General features: G+C 44.7%; 3 protein-coding genes across 3 annotated transcripts in view; all 3 read right to left on the minus strand.

The window, feature by feature from the left end:
- LOC109998096 (carbonic anhydrase-related protein 10-like) overlaps nucleotides 1–2,488 on the minus strand; it is a 58,822-nt gene extending 56,334 nt beyond the window's left edge. Inside the window, exon 1 of the mRNA XM_065964877.1 lies at nucleotides 2,068–2,488. Within this exon, the coding sequence (XP_065820949.1) occupies nucleotides 2,068–2,128 (61 nt within the window). The 5' untranslated portion in view covers nucleotides 2,129–2,488. The remainder of the gene's footprint in view (nucleotides 1–2,067) is intronic.
- Nucleotides 2,489–2,715: 227 nt separating this feature from the next.
- On the minus strand, nucleotides 2,716–8,897 carry LOC109998097 (cytosolic phospholipase A2 gamma-like). Its single transcript, XM_065964792.1, has 11 exons — nucleotides 8,759–8,897; nucleotides 8,352–8,462; nucleotides 7,544–7,686; nucleotides 6,697–6,883; nucleotides 6,511–6,616; nucleotides 6,274–6,434; nucleotides 5,795–5,920; nucleotides 5,351–5,522; nucleotides 5,099–5,264; nucleotides 4,933–5,011; nucleotides 2,716–4,283 (listed from the first exon to the last, which is right to left on the minus strand). The coding sequence occupies exons 1-10, from the start codon at nucleotides 8,783–8,785 to the stop codon at nucleotides 4,960–4,962; spliced, it is 1,251 nt and encodes a 416-aa protein (XP_065820864.1). The 5' UTR covers nucleotides 8,786–8,897; the 3' UTR covers nucleotides 2,716–4,283; nucleotides 4,933–4,959.
- Nucleotides 8,898–9,194: 297 nt separating this feature from the next.
- LOC109998103 (cytosolic phospholipase A2 gamma) lies at nucleotides 9,195–15,812 on the minus strand. The gene is made up of 14 exons (XM_020652835.3): nucleotides 15,568–15,812; nucleotides 15,126–15,236; nucleotides 14,433–14,575; nucleotides 14,172–14,358; nucleotides 13,964–14,069; nucleotides 13,729–13,869; nucleotides 13,148–13,213; nucleotides 11,583–11,729; nucleotides 11,302–11,433; nucleotides 11,126–11,209; nucleotides 10,367–10,521; nucleotides 9,954–10,125; nucleotides 9,701–9,866; nucleotides 9,195–9,621 (listed from the first exon to the last, which is right to left on the minus strand). Exons 1-14 carry the CDS (start codon nucleotides 15,691–15,693, stop codon nucleotides 9,570–9,572), a joined length of 1,788 nt encoding a protein of 595 aa, XP_020508491.2. The 5' UTR covers nucleotides 15,694–15,812; the 3' UTR covers nucleotides 9,195–9,569.
- Between the last annotated feature and the right edge of the window lie 12 nt (nucleotides 15,813–15,824).

Here is a 15,824-nt window from a genome sequence, read left to right on the forward strand (position 1 = left end):
TTTCAAAGTGGGTCAGAATGGAGATTAGTTCATGAGGGGAGCATGGAGAGAGTCTCTGTGGAGGGTCTGCATCACTCCACGCTGTGTGTCCTGTGTGTGTGTGTGTGTGTGTGTGTGTGTGTGTGTGTGAGCCCTCAGGTGATTGTGCTGCAGCTCTGTTTACCACCAAACCTGCAGCAACATTAAAATAGAGACACTGACATAAAACAGGTTCATCTGAATGTTTCACACAGACCGACAGCAGCAGAGTCCAGACCAGATCCACCCTGTTTGACTTCCTGTAGATAAAGAGCGATGGCTAGTTATAACAACCAGGTGGTTAAAGGTAGAGTCAGTATCCTGTCTCCTTCAAAATAAAATACAGACTTCTCCTAAAGTGAAGCTGCTCCATCGTCCCTTCTGGGCCTCCATACATGTGTGGTGGTGACTGTGTCTGCAGAGACTCTGTCCTCTGACTGGATTTTACTGTTCTGCTTTGTTCTGGTTGACTTGGGACGTTTCTTGGCGGGGAGCTGGCATGCAAGAGAAGTGGTTCAGATAGAAGTGATTGTACTCGACCTAAAAAGCCTCTGCATGTTTCTAATAAGCTCCACGAGCAGAAACGTGCTCAAACTAGGATCAATATTGGAGATGCTTTTGAAAAATGGAGAGAGGTTAGAACGCAGAAAGGTTTACAGACCCATGCAGAGCTGGCTAAACACTGAAGCTTCAGAGTCCACCACATGGTGACCTGTGTGAGCATCGACTCTAGAGAGGAGGAGGGGGGGAGACAGCTCTCTATGATGTTTAGAATTTAGACTGCAGTACCCGTTTAAACACTAGGGGGCAGAGTTACATACTGCTCTTTTAAATGTTGAGTTTTGGCCGAGAACCAGCTGTTTTAAAAACATTATAGAGGGACGACGTTAGCCTAGTGGTTAGTGTGCACACCCCATGTACAGAGGTTAGAGTCCTCTAGGTAGACGACCCTGGTTCTAATCAGACTTGTGGCTCCTTTCCCGCACGTTATTTGTCAATAAACCTTAAACACATTTGACCATAGTTTATGTTACAAAACCTGCGCTACAATCTGTCTCCATGTGTCATCCGAGTGAGCGCACTCGCAGGAGGTTGTCTTTCAGCTATGACACTCTGAGGACTTGAGGTTCTGTATCAGTTATCAACGAGATGTTCTCAAAAGAATTACTAACAGACACAAGATATCGAGAGCAAGTCTTTAAACTGTGTATCGAGCCCTACTACAGATTGAAACCATAAATGAATCAATTTATCAGCAAAGACTTCTTTACAATTTGACATCCTGTGGAGGCGCCCCCTGGTGGCCATGAGACAGAATGCAGATTTAACGCACTTCTACGTCAGCTTCACTTTGGAACCAAGAGGCTACATCCACGAGTTCAGCTTCCAAGCAGCTGCACAGTAAGTTAGTATGATTTACAGTATAGTCCTTTCGCAGGGGGGCCTCATGAGTTATGAATTATGACAACCAAATTTGAGATATTTTGATTATTTGGTTTTGTCCAGTTTGATCGTGATCGGCCTCCAAACAGTCGTGTTGTGTTCAGAGTGAATCTGGCTGCTCCAGTGATGAGTAGGAAGTCTTGACTCATCGCACTGTGGGAATCACTGAGTGTCACATCTGACCACACACACACACACACACACACACACACACACACACACACACACACACAGTGACATATTGACAGTGATATACATTAACTATTAATACACAGTGTGTGTCAGTCAGCCTGTGTGGGGGAGATTACTGTATGCACTGTAGGATACTACTACTGTTATCTGCATGTGTGTGTGCGTGTGTGTGCGTGCATGAATTAAGTCATCTCAGTGGCTTTGACTGATGTTCTGTGCAAACAGCCTGTTGACACATGAATACTGTAAGACTCTCTGCAGACTGAAACATGATGGTGACCTAACTCAACGTAAGAAATGTTTGTGTTTTATATCTTTATATCGCTGCAGCTCCTTCAACCTTCAGCATCGTTTCCTGTCTTTCTCTGCAGTAAATGTTTCTATAGTTCTCCTGTGCGTGTCTGTTCTTCTTACCTGATGCCGTGCAGATGATGAATGTTTGCAGAATCGCAGATAAATCCCAAACCACATTCATCCTTCGTTCAATTCACGCTCATTTTCTGCAGCTGTTGCGGGACTTCGCTTCGCGGGCTCGCACTTGTACACGACACGGTTTAACTTTAAACATGTTCCTTCTCTTCTCTCTTCTTTGCTTCTCCTCCTCTCCGTCTCTCTGGATCCTCTCTCTGGAGCTCCGTCCTCACTGCACCGTCCTTATTCGCTTCCAGGTTTGATGTCCAGGCAGCGTTTTTACTCGTCATTCCTCTCTCTGTGTGTCTGTGTATCCATCCTGAGGACATCCCAGCCGTGAAATCCGTTCATGAAGCATTTTCTCATCCGTCTCCTGCTTCTTCTTCTTCTTCTTCTCCTCTGTGGAGCTGCTGACTGTCTGTGGCGCTCAGCTCGTCTGCAGCAGCGGATCAGGAAACTTCAGTGACGACGCAGAGCGCACCGAGGGCGCACAGTCCGACAGAGCAACAACGTTTTCATCATCATTTATGTATTTAGACAGAGTGAATCAAACCAGCGGGGTCGGCTTATCTATGCAGGAAATACATCTGTGTATGTGGAAAAATAATGCAAACTGTTAAAAACGCAGCACAATCTCAATGGATGAGGAAAAACTCGAACCCAAATCAAGCAGGAAGTTTAAACCGGTCAAACAAACCCGGACAGATTTATTCATTTAATCAGAAGAAATAAAAAGTCATCAGTGTTCATGTTCAGATGATATAGAAGAGAAACCAACATTTGACACAATGAGAGTCTCGATGAACCAACTGTGGATGCTGAGCTGTTTGCAGAAGGCTTTGATGGATGCTCTGACCTACATAGCAACACACTGCACATCCTCCTGTTGACGTGGTGCGCCCTCTAGCGGCACTTAAATACAACACCAGCTTGAAGGAACTGGAAATAAAAGGACGAGATGACGCACAGAAACACTAAAAACTTGGAATATTGATCGTGAGGGATCATGATTTGTGTCCCTTGCAGTCATATTGAGCTGAGAACCTGAAAATCAGAGGCTTTGTTGTAACTTTGTTTAGAAAAGCCTGGATCAGAGCTGAGTGTTACGGCTGTATGTTTCCCTTTGCTGTTTGTCTGCAGCTCTGCCCAGGTGAAGCTACTGATCGCATAACGAGGAACACCTGGCCCCAGTTCTTGAAGGCATAGGCATAAAAACATAACAAAGAAAGGTCGACACTGAATGAAATACATGAAATTGGTGTTGCTAAAAAATAGCATCCATAAATAGTAAAAACAGTTAATAAAATGGAAATCTGAGGGATTACTGTAATCCAATTTATTCTTTAATGTGCATCGAAGGGAGACGGCAGGGAAGAATTTTAACCCTTTAAATGAGAATTCTCTTTGATTTGTTCTGTAAATCTGGAGTCTGTGTTTGACATGTAGACTTCTTCCACTTGTAATTTCTGCAGACTCCTGAAGTGTTGGTGCTGAGTGTCATGTGATCACACAAACATCTGAATGTTTCTCTCTTCACTTGGAGTTTCTCCTCCAGCCTCCTCATATTTATTCTGCAGAAAGTCAGAGTGAGCTGATGTGAGAATGCAGCAGGATATAATCAGGAGAATTCACCTGGAGCCAGTGGGAGGGGGTGGTGACCTTTATTCCCTGTGATCGCTGCATGACCATAGTCTGTTTCCACGCCACCTCTACCATCTCCGTGCTCTAATCAACCTGCTGCTGCATGTTTCCTGTTTTCCAGTATGTTCTTCTTCACTCTTTAGTTCACTCTTAATATTCTCATTATAGCGTCGTATAGCGTACTCTGTTGCTTCGTTCTCTCAAATCATGTTTGAATGTTTTGTGGTCTGTGTTTAATGAGTAGTTCACTAACTGTGGCCTAGTAGCTACAAGCTAAGCTAAGCTAAGTATTAGCTGGTGTATATAGCCGTGTTCTAGCTCGTCATTATTTTCTATTTTTCCACGAGATAAATACAGGTACATACTGTAAAAATGTGAGAATCAGTGAAAGATTTATATATTTATCATTTTCAAAATACTTGGGACACAAATTGATTAAAAAAAATAAACAGCACTTAGTTCATTTATGTTTATTGTTGTTTTAAAATCTAATTAAACTGTGAAGTAACTGCTCTGCATTCTCCTGTGCCGACTGTCTTTGCTGCTTGAGGGGGCCGTCGTCTCGTCTGGATGCTGATCTGCAGATAATGTTTTGTTCCAAAGGGCGGGAGGAAGAAAGATTATTATTTGCACTTTCATTTTTTTCTATAATCTCAGGAAAAGTATACAACAAAAGCCTCACGTCTTGGCCAAAAAGTTGCACGAGAACACATCGCAAAGACTACAGCCGACGGCCAACCACCACGTTTATTCTGCACGAGAGGAAATAGCTCTCCATGCCAGCAGGAGGCGGTAGTCCGTTGTTATAATGCAAGAGGACCATTTTAAACACCGCTGTCAGTCACCACTCGTATTATAGGTAGCCTACTAATGGAGAATAATGTCTGATAAAAAGCAGAAAATTGCGCTTGTTATTTAAAGAGTATACACATTTCGTATATGTGAACGGAGAAAGAACTGTAACCAAACCTGTTAAATACATTTCTCTTTTGCATCCACACGTTGGTGTTTGTGTGGACTGGAGGTCTTACCGCTCTTTATAAACAACCCAGTGAATCACAAGATTTGAGTAACCTGAACAACTGAAACTCTCTAACTTTCTGAAATCTGTGCATTTTAGATATCATTTCATATCGTTACTTAGATTTGAGCCCATCCCCTGGTTAGAGGAGTTATGTTCCACCTCATCTCTCTGGGAGTTTAAACTCATGTAAAGTCAAGACTTACAAGCAGGAGGAACCGGAGGAGTCTGCATTAAACCAAACCAAAAAGACAAGACTCAGAGAATCTTTGCCGGGCAGACTTCCTGGAAGAGAGGAGGGAAGAGGAAGATGATATACACTGGATTCCTGAATTGATCTATCTCCTCACAAACACCTGCTCACATCTCTACCTGCAGCGTCTGCGTCCAGCCGCCTTCTTGATCTCTCTCAGCAGAGTTTGTTTGTTTCTCTTCATGTTCTCTTTCCCCGTCTCCAACAATAACTCCACTTTCTCCTGACTGTACGAATGCTGGAAGGTGGAGAACTCCGCCATCTTTGCTTTCACCTCCTCTGCATCTGAAGCACAATAAAAACCAGAAATGATCAGACAGACGTTTGAGAGTTTTACTTTCTCCTGATTAAAGTGTTTTTTTGTGTGAGACCTTTGCAGTTGTTTCTGTTGAAGAGCGGCATGAACACGATGGTGGGCTCCTTCTCTTTCCCCTCAAACACGTAGCAGTCCTTCGGCCAGTCTCTCTCTTCCAGGATTTTCTCATCTATCTCAGGGAACGGCTTCTTCAGCTTGGCTGCGTAATCTCTGGCCAAAGTCAGATTCTGTGAGTCGAGACATGAGCCAATCAGACCTATTTGGTTTTTTGAACCAGGCTGTAAACATGTTAATCTCTGTTGTAAAAACAGGCTTTTTAGAATGGGTGTGTATGTGACTTCCTGTGCTTCTGCAGCCAGCCTCTAGTGGACACTTGAGGAATTGCATGATTTTACACTTCTGCATCAGCTTCATTTTTCAACACCTGAGGATGCTGCTTGATAAATACATATTCTCTCACACCACACACACGCACACGCACATGCACACACACCAGTACCTCGAACATGTTCCCTGCGGTGAACTCCGGAGCGATGATGAGGTCGATGTCTCTCTTGTCTCCCAGAAATGACGGGAAGGCGACGTTCACTAGCAAGCCAATGAGCCAATGCACTGCCAAAAACACCTGCAAGGGTTGAAGAGGAGGATTCATTATTATTCATGACAAACCATCCTTCAGTATCAATACATTCCCCAATGTTCCCTCATCCAGATGTTCCCTCAGGACTCTGTTCCCTAATACCGATGTCCCCTACAATGTTCCCTCATCCGATGTTCCATCAGGCGTCTGTTCCCTCAGCCCAGTGTCCCCTCATCCCGATGTCCCCTGAGCCCTATGTTCCCTTTGGCCTTTTTTTCCCTCATCCAGATGTTTACTCATCTCAAGGACTATAACTGAAACAATATAAAGACTTGAACAACAGTCTGTTTCAACAGTGAACGGTCACAATTACCAGGTGCTTTAAAACTACAGTCTACCTCTCCATGTGAACACACACCTTGTAGTTTGACCATGTCCATCTCAGCTATCTCCTCCTGCAGCTCCCCGTTCTCGAACTTGCTGCCCAGAAGAGACGTTTCAATGAAGAGGCCGAGGTCTGTGAACCCAGCCTCATGAGGGCTCATCTCAAACCAGGTCGCTGAGAGACACAGAGGATGTTTAATACCATAACATTCAATAACTCTCCCTCTCTTCAGGATTTAACATGTCTGTACCTTCCAGAGGCCCCTCAGAGAAGAAGTACTTCTCTATGGCGCAGTAGATGGGGTAGGGGTTGGTGGCTTTTCGGCCGGCCTCGTCAGAAAGAAGTCGCAGGTCCATCTGATGAAACAGGAGATCAAATCTGAAAACTTTGTATGAAATCAAATTTAATGTACTCAAAATGTTTATTCTACTGGAACCTGTTTCATGATTCCAGCTGAGGTCAGCACCCCCCAGATATCAGTGAGAGAGAAGTCCTCCTCCTTCGCTCTCTCGCCCAGCCATGACAGAGCCTCGTCCAGCTCCACCCCTGGACTCGTCAGGCTGGACACGGCCCTGTCCATCCCCATGCTCCACTGTGGGTCACTGTACAGAGAGGCCATGGACCTGATGGAGGAGAGGACAAGGTGAGGAGAGTCTGACATGAAGAGCCTGAAGTTATACGTCTCTTCATGAACAGAAACGCAGATGTTTCTCACAGATGAGAGACAGCCAAGAAAACATGTTTCTGCTACTTTAAGCCTCTGACTAAGGCATGCATCTTCTCAACACCTAACATCTTTGTTTACTGGATACCATGGAGTGTTGAGGTTCATAACTGATTGGAAGGCCCTATAACCAATCACTGTTCTCTGTATGATCGAGCCAGCTGGCCTGCATCGACCACTCCTCGACTAAATCAGTGACATGTCCTGATTTGATAGACTATACTGAACCTACTCCCCTCACACCGAGTGATTTTATACACGTGAAAAATGTTAGAAGCCTCAGTCTCCGCTCTGTGAACTAGTCACTTCACGTACTCTTATCAGCTCCCAGAGTCTGAGGGGGCTGTTCTCTTTACATTAAGTAGATCGAAGGTGTATTGCATTTTAACCTCTTCTCGTCTCTTGTCACATTCTGGTTCTTTCCATAAAATCAGAGATGCTGTGAATTAGACTCATTGACAGTGGAATCCAACATTTTCATACGACTGAACCGAAGCTGCAGACCTGTTCATCTTGTTCACACAGACTGATGCTGAAGTGTGAGTGTGAATATCATTACCATGTCGACCCAGAGACTCCTCCCAGGTAGAGCACAGAGTCCAGCAGACCGTCTTTCTCCATCTGATGGAGAGATCCCACCAGAGCCACGGCGGCTCTCTGACCTCCACCTGAAGCCAGCAGAGCGATGTGAGGGACCGAGTCCTGCAGGGAGAAAACATTGAGAGGGGGAGTGTTTTAAAATTCAGTTATAAGGAAATGGCTTCAATATGTACCAGCCTAGGATCTGAAAGCTTAACACATTCCTTTGCAGCTATTACTGAAATGAACACACCCTGAAATTACCACACATCTGACACTGTTTCCAGTTTACCATCATCTTTGATTCCAGACTTGATCAAATGTCTATAAAATTGAATCAAATGTAATATCTGTGTTTAAGATAACTTATTTCAACGTGTGTGATCCTAAAATAAAACATCTTCATCAGCACAGTGAAAGATTACAGTCTAAAACAACTTGAACATTATCTATCCCACTTTTCCTGTTTAGGGTTGCAGGTGCTTATCCAAGTTGTCATTGGGCCCAAGGCAGGGTAACACCCTGGATTAGAGACAGACATTCACACCTACGCGCAATTAACCTAATGCACAGGGAGAACAGGTGAAGGCTCCTGGCTCCTGTCTGACAGGGATTTGAACCAGGAACATCTTCGCTGTTAGGCAACAGCACTAACCACTAGCCACCATGCAAGCCTGATCACAAGATGTTAATCATTAAAAATTATATTTCATGAAAGAAAATAAGTTGAATAAAGAAGCAGAGGACAGAGACAAATCTTTTGTTTCTGAAGTTTCTTCTTCTCTCACTTCAGAACAGCTGATTCCCAGACAGTTGAGAGACTGCAGGACGACTCGTTTCCTCTTGAGAACGTACTCATGTTCACCCGCACACAAACACTGAGAGTGAAGCACGGATTTCTGAAACAGACAAACAACACTTTAACCATCACCATCTTGGTGGCAGAGTTTCAGGATGTTGTTTTTGTGCACTTTAGACGGAGTGCAGGAGTTTGCCTGGTAATTGAAAAACATTGTTCCAATATTGGGTCGCCTAAGGACTACTATTTTTGTTGCCATGGTTTCTAACCAGAAATCGATATTGTTTGATTTTTACCAAAATCATAATAAAGTTAAAATAATCTGAAACTGTGACACTTACAGGTTAAAAACACAAGACTCCCTAAACACATCATGGTTTGTGGTGCAGCTCTCACCTCATACGCAGTTCTTTTCTCCTCCATGTTGCTCTCTGTTGATGCCACAGCTCAATAAGTCACAAGGCATACCCTCATCAGAAGGAAGTAACAACCTGTGTATCCAGTCTGCATTATACAATGTGGGTTCATCTTTAATTCAGAGGTGTGTTACTGTTAAATACATAGCTTCTGCCCTATGACTCTTCTGATCTGCTCATCAGGAATGCTCAGTGGGCAGACTCTGACAAGATCAGACCAAGACAAATAAACCAACTAGGCTATATAAAATAACTGCTATCTCACTCGCTCGCTCGCACGCACGCACGCACCCACAAACACACACAAAAACACACAAAAACACACAAAAACACACAAAAACACAATGATGACATCATCACAAGTGGACTAATGACCTTCATGTTCTGCAGTAAAATACAATAAAGAAAGACACGTATTCTCACAATGAACGAACCTTTATTTATAATCCAAATGCATCACATGATTCCAGAGGACGACATGAGTTTTTTAAAATCATATACTTTGTCTCTCTGAGAGTTTAAACTCTTATAAAGTCAAGATAGATAGATAGATAGATACTTTATTGATCCCGAGGGAAATTCAAAGTATCCAGTAGCAGGTTACAAGACGTACATGACATGAAACATTTGTTACAAATTAAACCACAAAAACCGACGCCCCCCTCCCATACATATATATTAACCCGAAAAAAACAAATACGACAGGGACGGAGCTACTGGATATGCAGCCACTCGCATCGGCGCCGGAAGTAAGGACTTCGGACAAGCAGGAGGAACCGGAGGAGTCTGCACTACTCCAAACCAAAAAGACAAGACTCAGAGATTCCCTCCCGGACAGACTTCCTGGAAGAGAGGAGGGAAGAAAAAGATGATATACACTGAATTGATCTATCTCCTCACAAACACCTGCTCACATCTCTACCTGCAGCGTTTGAGTTCAGTCGCCTTCTTGATCTCTCTCAGCAGAGTTTGTTTGTTTCTCTTCATGTTCTCTTTCCCCGTCTCCAACAAAAACTCGATCTTGTCTTGACTGAACGGAAGCTGGAAGGTGGAGAACTCCGCCATCTTTGCTTTCACCTCCTCTGCATCTGAAGCACAATAAAAAAACAGAGATGATCAGACAGACGTTTGAGAGTTTTACTTTCTCCTGATTAAAGTGTTTTTTTGTGTGAGACCTTTGCAGTTGTTTCTGTTGAAGAGCGGCATGAACACGATGGTGGGCTCCTTCTCTTTCCCCTCAAACACGTAGAAGTCCTTCGGCCAGTCTCTCTCCTCCAGGATTTTCTCGTCTATCTCAGGGAACGGCTTCTTCAGCTTGGCTGCGTAATCTCTGGCCAAAGTCAGAGTCTGTGAGTCGAGACATGAGCCAATCAGACCTATTTGGGTTTTTGAACCAGGCTGTAAACATGTTAATCTCTGCTGTAAAAACAGGCTTTTTAGAATGGGTGTGTGTGTGACTTCCTGTTCTTCTGCAGCCAGCCTCTAGTGGACACTCGAGGAACTGCTGGATTTTACACTTCTGCATCGACATGCCGCTTGATAAATACATATTCACACCACACACGCACGCACACACACACAGCAATACCTCAAACATGTTCCCTGCGCTGTACTCTGGAGCGATGATGAGGTCGATGTCTCTCTTGTCTCCCAGAAATGACGGGTAGGCGACGTTCACCAGCAAGCCAGCGTCCACGAGGTAGAAACTCTCTTTAGTGTGGAGGCAGGATGGGATGCTGGAGTCTGCCCGGCAACAGGAACATCAAATATGTTTATTTAACCAAGTTTCATGCAAACTCGTTTTAAATCCCTGATTGTTGGATGCAGGTGTTGTATGGTTGCCTTGGTCCACATCCAGACTTGTACACCAGAGTATTTTTATCTATCTGTGAAGTTTCTTGTTCTAAATCCACTCTGATCCTGTATTTGATCATGTCTATAAACCCCTCTATTTCAGCCCTGCTCAGAACAGGCTGTTTCTGTGTCTGTACCTTTAAATATGTAAATGAGCTGTGTCTGACCACGCCCCCTCTCTGGAAGGGCTTGGGTGTCTCGGTGCTTTCTCGCTCCATGTCCTATTGTTTGCTGTGAGAAGGCAGACTCAGAGGGCAGAACAAACACCTAGCTGTGGGAGTGTCACCCACCTGGGGGAGGGGCTACTGCCCTTTGTGATGTCATGAAGGGAAAATCTCTAAAGGTTGAAAAAGTTCACATACACGTATCATTTGACCCCTTTAAACTGTGGACTTTAAAGCTCATTTTGGAAGCTTAGGTTCACACAACCTGTAGATAACATGAAGCCAGTTTAAATGTGTTTACAGTGAGTGTTGCTGATTTGTGGTCTTACTTTGGTATTGGTAGAGGAAGTTGTTGGTTGTTCCCCACTCCCACTTCACGATCAGAGGAAGGACATGCGAAATTATGAACTTGACTGTGAGAGAAACAGAAATACACAGACGTGTTTATACCTCATTTAAATCAAAGGAACGTGTTAGTCTGCCTGTTGTTCTTCCTCTCTCTGACCGTGATTTTTAAAAGCTCCATCCTCCAGAGTCTGGCTCCAGCTCTCCACCACAGCCAGCAGCTGCTCAATCCTCTGCTTGGAAAAACTTTCCTTGTCCTGCAAACTCTCTGACTCATTACGTAGCGCCTCATCTGGAAGAGATACCATCACACACGGTGACGTTTCAAATCACACATTTGCTGAGTCAGAAGCTGCGATCATGAGCATACATGAACATGTTTAAGCTGAATAAATAAAACTAAAGAGAGGTCAGGTTCATATCTCTGATCATCATCATTACGAGCGTCCTCCAGTAGTTTGTGCAGCTTGTCGAGGTCAGCCTGTGCAGCGGGATCCTGGACGGTGTTTCTGGTCAGAGTTACGAGTTTATGTAAGGCGTGGTAAAGACGGACGTACTCTGCAGCTGCAGCATCCACTACACCAGGCACTGAGTGACACACAAATCATCAGGTTATTAAGGACCAATCACTGCAGAGTATCAAATCAATACTAGCACAAAAAGTAAGGACATTTGTGTTTGGCAATAATTCTTATACCGTTGGAAAGCCCGTTTATTTTCCTTTTAAATGGTGCCACATTTGTGAGGAACATGCATTTGTGGGATAAGCAGCAGAGCTGAGTATGTGGGTTGCACCCCTGAAAAACTTCCCAAATCTTCTCTGCCAAACAGCTTAGTCTGCCGTTGCTATCGACTATTATATTTGTCCTGTGAGCATGGGCCCTGCTACAGTGGTCAGTTGGTGTCTGCTCCAAGGATGCCACGTTTGACTGATCTGGATAGGGCCCGTGCCATAGGGATACTTCAAGCTGGTGTTCCGCACAACCAAGTTGCAGCATTATTTGGAGTGAGCCCTAGTGCCATCTCCAAACTGAAGGCCAAGTTCCATATAACGGGGTATGTCTGAGACAGGCCGCGAAGTAGGCGTCCCAAGAAGACGACACCCCAAGAAGACCGTTTCCTAACTCTGTCAGCACTTAGGAACCGTAGGCAGTATTCTACCGATTTGCTGTCCAGGTTTGCAGGACCATATGGCCGATGGCTCTCTACCCAGACAATGCGGATCAGACTGCTCGTGTGTCATAGGGCTGCCAGGAGGCCTGCCATGACTGCCCTTCACTGTCAGGCCCATTTGCGCTGGTGTCGGCAACTTTTGCACTGGAACCTCAACTTGTGGAGGAACGTTATGTTCAGCGATGAGTCCAGATTCTGCCTTGTGGGATCAGCTTGGGCGTGCTGTTCATGCCAGAGTGACCAACACAACCACATTGGCTGACTTGCGACAAATACTGGTTGAAGAACGGGATGCCATCCCACAGCAATGTGTGACCAGCATGAGGAGGAGGTGCCAGGCTGCTACTGCTGTGTATGGTTCTTCTGCATGCTACTGAGGCTCCTGTTTGTTAAATGAATAAATTGTTAAATTGCCAACATGTCTTGTTTCTTCAGCCTTCAAACATCCAATCCACTAAACGACACCAATCAAGAGTCAACGGCAGAATAAGCTGTTTGGCAGAGAAGATTTGGCAAGTTTTTCATGGGCGCAGACCACATACTCAGCTCTGCTGCTTATCCCACAAATGCATGTTCCTTACAAATGTGTCACCATTTAAAAGGAAAATAACCCAGCTTTCCAACGGTATAAGATTTATTGCCAAGAAGCAAGAAAGAAATAATCTACCAAACACAAATGTCCTTACTTTTTGTGTGATGCTTATGTTGTTATTTGTGATACTCGAGTATTTGCACCTCCTCCTGCTGCTGTTCACACTGAAGACGTCTCCATCGTGTGATCAATAAAGCTTCATCTGATCTCTTATCATCATGTATGAAATGATGTGATTTACCTTTCAGCCAGCGAGGGATGAACTCTTTGATCGTCTCTCCATGGGCCAACGCACAACCGAGAACACCTGCAGGAGTTAAAGATGAGGATTCATATTTATTTATGACAAAACGATCCTACAGCATCAACACATGCAGAAATGTCAAGAGGACATTTTGTACAATGCAAAGGCAGACACTGGCTCGCTGCACTGTGCTACATGAATACACTAGGGTTAGGGTGTTTTTGATGCTGTGACGACCCGCTAGGTGTGCTCTGTGAGGGTCGTCATGGATGGAGAACACCTGGGCCCAGGGTTCCTGATCCATTAAGAGCAGGCCTCACTTCCTCATTGGGGGAGACGGAGAGAAAGAGAGAGAGAGAGGTTGCGCCCCAATTGAGCAACACTCCTCTTGTGTGTGTGTTTCTAACCAACATGTGGTGGGCATTCAGTTTGTATCAGGTCCAGAGGCTGCACCCCAAACTGATCTGCACCAAACCCTGACATGCACGGAGCCTCCCTGGTTCTAAAAATGTCACTCTTTCCTACATTATCACTGGAGTAAATAAAACCATGGTCTACCTCTCCATGTGAACACACACCTTGTAGTTTGACCATGTCCATCTCAGCTATCTCCTCCTGCAGCTCCCCGTTCTCGAACTTGCTGCCCAGAAGAGACGTTTCGATGAAGAGGCCGAGGTCTGTGAACCCGGCCTCATGAGGACTCATCTCAAACCAGGTCGCTGAGAGACACAGAGGATGTTTAATACCATAACATTCAATAACTCTCTATCTCTTTAGGACCTAACATGACGTGTTAGAGGAGCCTGTCTTTACCTTCCAGAGGCCCCTCAGAGAAACAGTGCTTCTCTAAGGCGCAGTAGATGGGGTAGGGGTTGGTGGCGTTTCTGCTGGCCTCGTCAGAAAGGCGCCGCAGGTCCATCTGATGAAACAGGAGATCAAATCTAAAGACGTCATATGAAATCAAAGTATGCACTTAAAATGGATAATATATTAAGTCAACGTGTTTTTCTTCTACTGGAACCTGTTTCATGATTCCAGCTGAGGTCAGCACCCCCCAGATATCAGTGAGAGAGAAATGCTCCTCCTTCGCTCGCTCGCCCAGCCATGACAGAGCCTCGTCCAGCTCCACCCCTGGACTCATCAGGCTGGACACGGCCCTGTCCATCCCCACGCTCCACTGTGGGTCACTGTACAGAGAGGCCATGGACCTGACGGAGGAGAGGACAAGGTGAGGAGAGTCTGACACAGACTGATGCTGAAGTGTGAGTGTGAATATCGTTACCATGTCGCCCCAGAGACTCCTCCCAGGTAGAGCACAGAGTCCAGCAGACCGTCTTTCTCCATCTGATGGAGAGAACCCACCAGAGCCACGGCGGCTCTCTGACCTCCACCTGAAGCCAGCAGAGCGATGTGAGGGACCGAGTCCTGCAGGGAGGAATCATTGAGAGGGGGAGTGTTTCTAAATGTGCCCATGATATCGGCTGATTTCAGCATGTCCAGTTACTGTCCTATCGGCTAATTTTAACGCAGATATGACTAGATTTATCCACCAGTCAAATAGCATTTCATTTGAGTTTCATTGTATTACACTAGCAGTTCTCTGTCACCAGCAGAGGGCGCTATATGGATTATAACGAGCATCATCACTCTGCATAGTGTCGAGCGGTGATGCACCTACATGCTCAGTTACATTCCAGTTGGGCGGCCATCTTGTCTTCATTATAAATCTTTTCCACAAATGTTTGATAACTGAGGGATCAACACAATAGACGTAAATATCTTTATCTATCTCTACAGATCGAACATAGATCTAAGAGAGATATCGGCCGATATATTGGTATCTGAGTTTTCTGTATCGGCCCCAGAAAATCTGTATCGGTCGGTCCTGAATAAAATAATCTTCCATGAAAGAAAAGAACAAAGAAGCAGAGGACAGAGACAAATGTTCTGTTTCTGAAGTTTCTTCTTCTCTTACTTCAGAACAGCTGATTCCCAGACTGTTGAGAGACTGCAGGACGACTTGTTTCCTCTCGTCAACATACTCCTGTTCACCTGAACACAAACGCTGAGACTGATGCACGGATTTCTGAAACAGACAAACAACAGTTTAACCAACACCATCTTGGTGGCAGAGTTTCAGGATGTTGTTTTTGTGCACTTTAGACAGAGTGCAGGAGTTTGCCTGGTAATTGAATACAAGAAATGTCCCAATATTGGGTCGCCTAAGGGCTACTATTTATGTTGTAATTTTTTCTAAACAGGAATTGATATTGTTTAATTTTTACTAGAATCATTGTGAAGTTTAGAAATCTGAAATTGTGACACCCCAAGTGTGCAGCAGGTTATAAAAACATGATTCTACTTCCTGGTTGCAAAACACAAGACTCCCTAAACACAGCAGCTGGTGCAGCTCTCACCTCATACGCAGTTCTTTTCTCCTCCATGTTGCTCTCTGTTGATGCTCCAAAAATCACAAAGCATACCCACATCAGAACAAAGTAACAACCTGTATATCCAGTCTGCATGATGCTATGTGGCTTCATCCTTAATTCAAATGTGTGTCACTGTTAAATACACAGCTTCTGCCCTATGACTCCTCTGATCTGCTTTCTTCCTCTGAGGGGGATTCTGCTTATCAGGGACACTCAGTGAGCCGACTCTGACAAGATCAGGC

This window comes from Labrus bergylta, chromosome 16 (genome assembly GCF_963930695.1).
Source record: "Labrus bergylta chromosome 16, fLabBer1.1, whole genome shotgun sequence".
NCBI classification, from domain to species: Eukaryota; Metazoa; Chordata; class Actinopteri; order Labriformes; family Labridae; genus Labrus; species Labrus bergylta.

What these genes read in the sequence shown, in the direction of transcription:
- LOC109998097 (XM_065964792.1), bottom strand. Translation starts at nt 8,785, where the DNA reads ATGGAGGAGAAAAGAACTGCGTATGAG. An exon ending in CTCTGAGGGGCCTCTGGAAG is followed by an intron (nt 6,435 to 6,510) that starts GTACAGACATGT and finishes TGTGTCTCTCAG; the next exon opens with CGACCTGGTTTGAGATGAGC. An exon ending in GCTGGACGCAGACGCTGCAG is followed by an intron (nt 5,012 to 5,098) that starts GTAGAGATGTGA and finishes CCTCTCTTCCAG; the next exon opens with GAAGTCTGCCCGGCAAAGAT.
- LOC109998103 (XM_020652835.3), bottom strand. Translation starts at nt 15,693, where the DNA reads ATGAAGCCACATAGCATCATGCAGACTGGATATACAGGTTGTTACTTT. An exon ending in TGGGAATCAGCTGTTCTGAA is followed by an intron (nt 14,576 to 15,125) that starts GTAAGAGAAGAA and finishes TCCTCCCTGCAG; the next exon opens with GACTCGGTCCCTCACATCGC. An exon ending in CAAACTACTGGAGGACGCTC is followed by an intron (nt 11,434 to 11,582) that starts GTAATGATGATG and finishes TATCTCTTCCAG; the next exon opens with ATGAGGCGCTACGTAATGAG.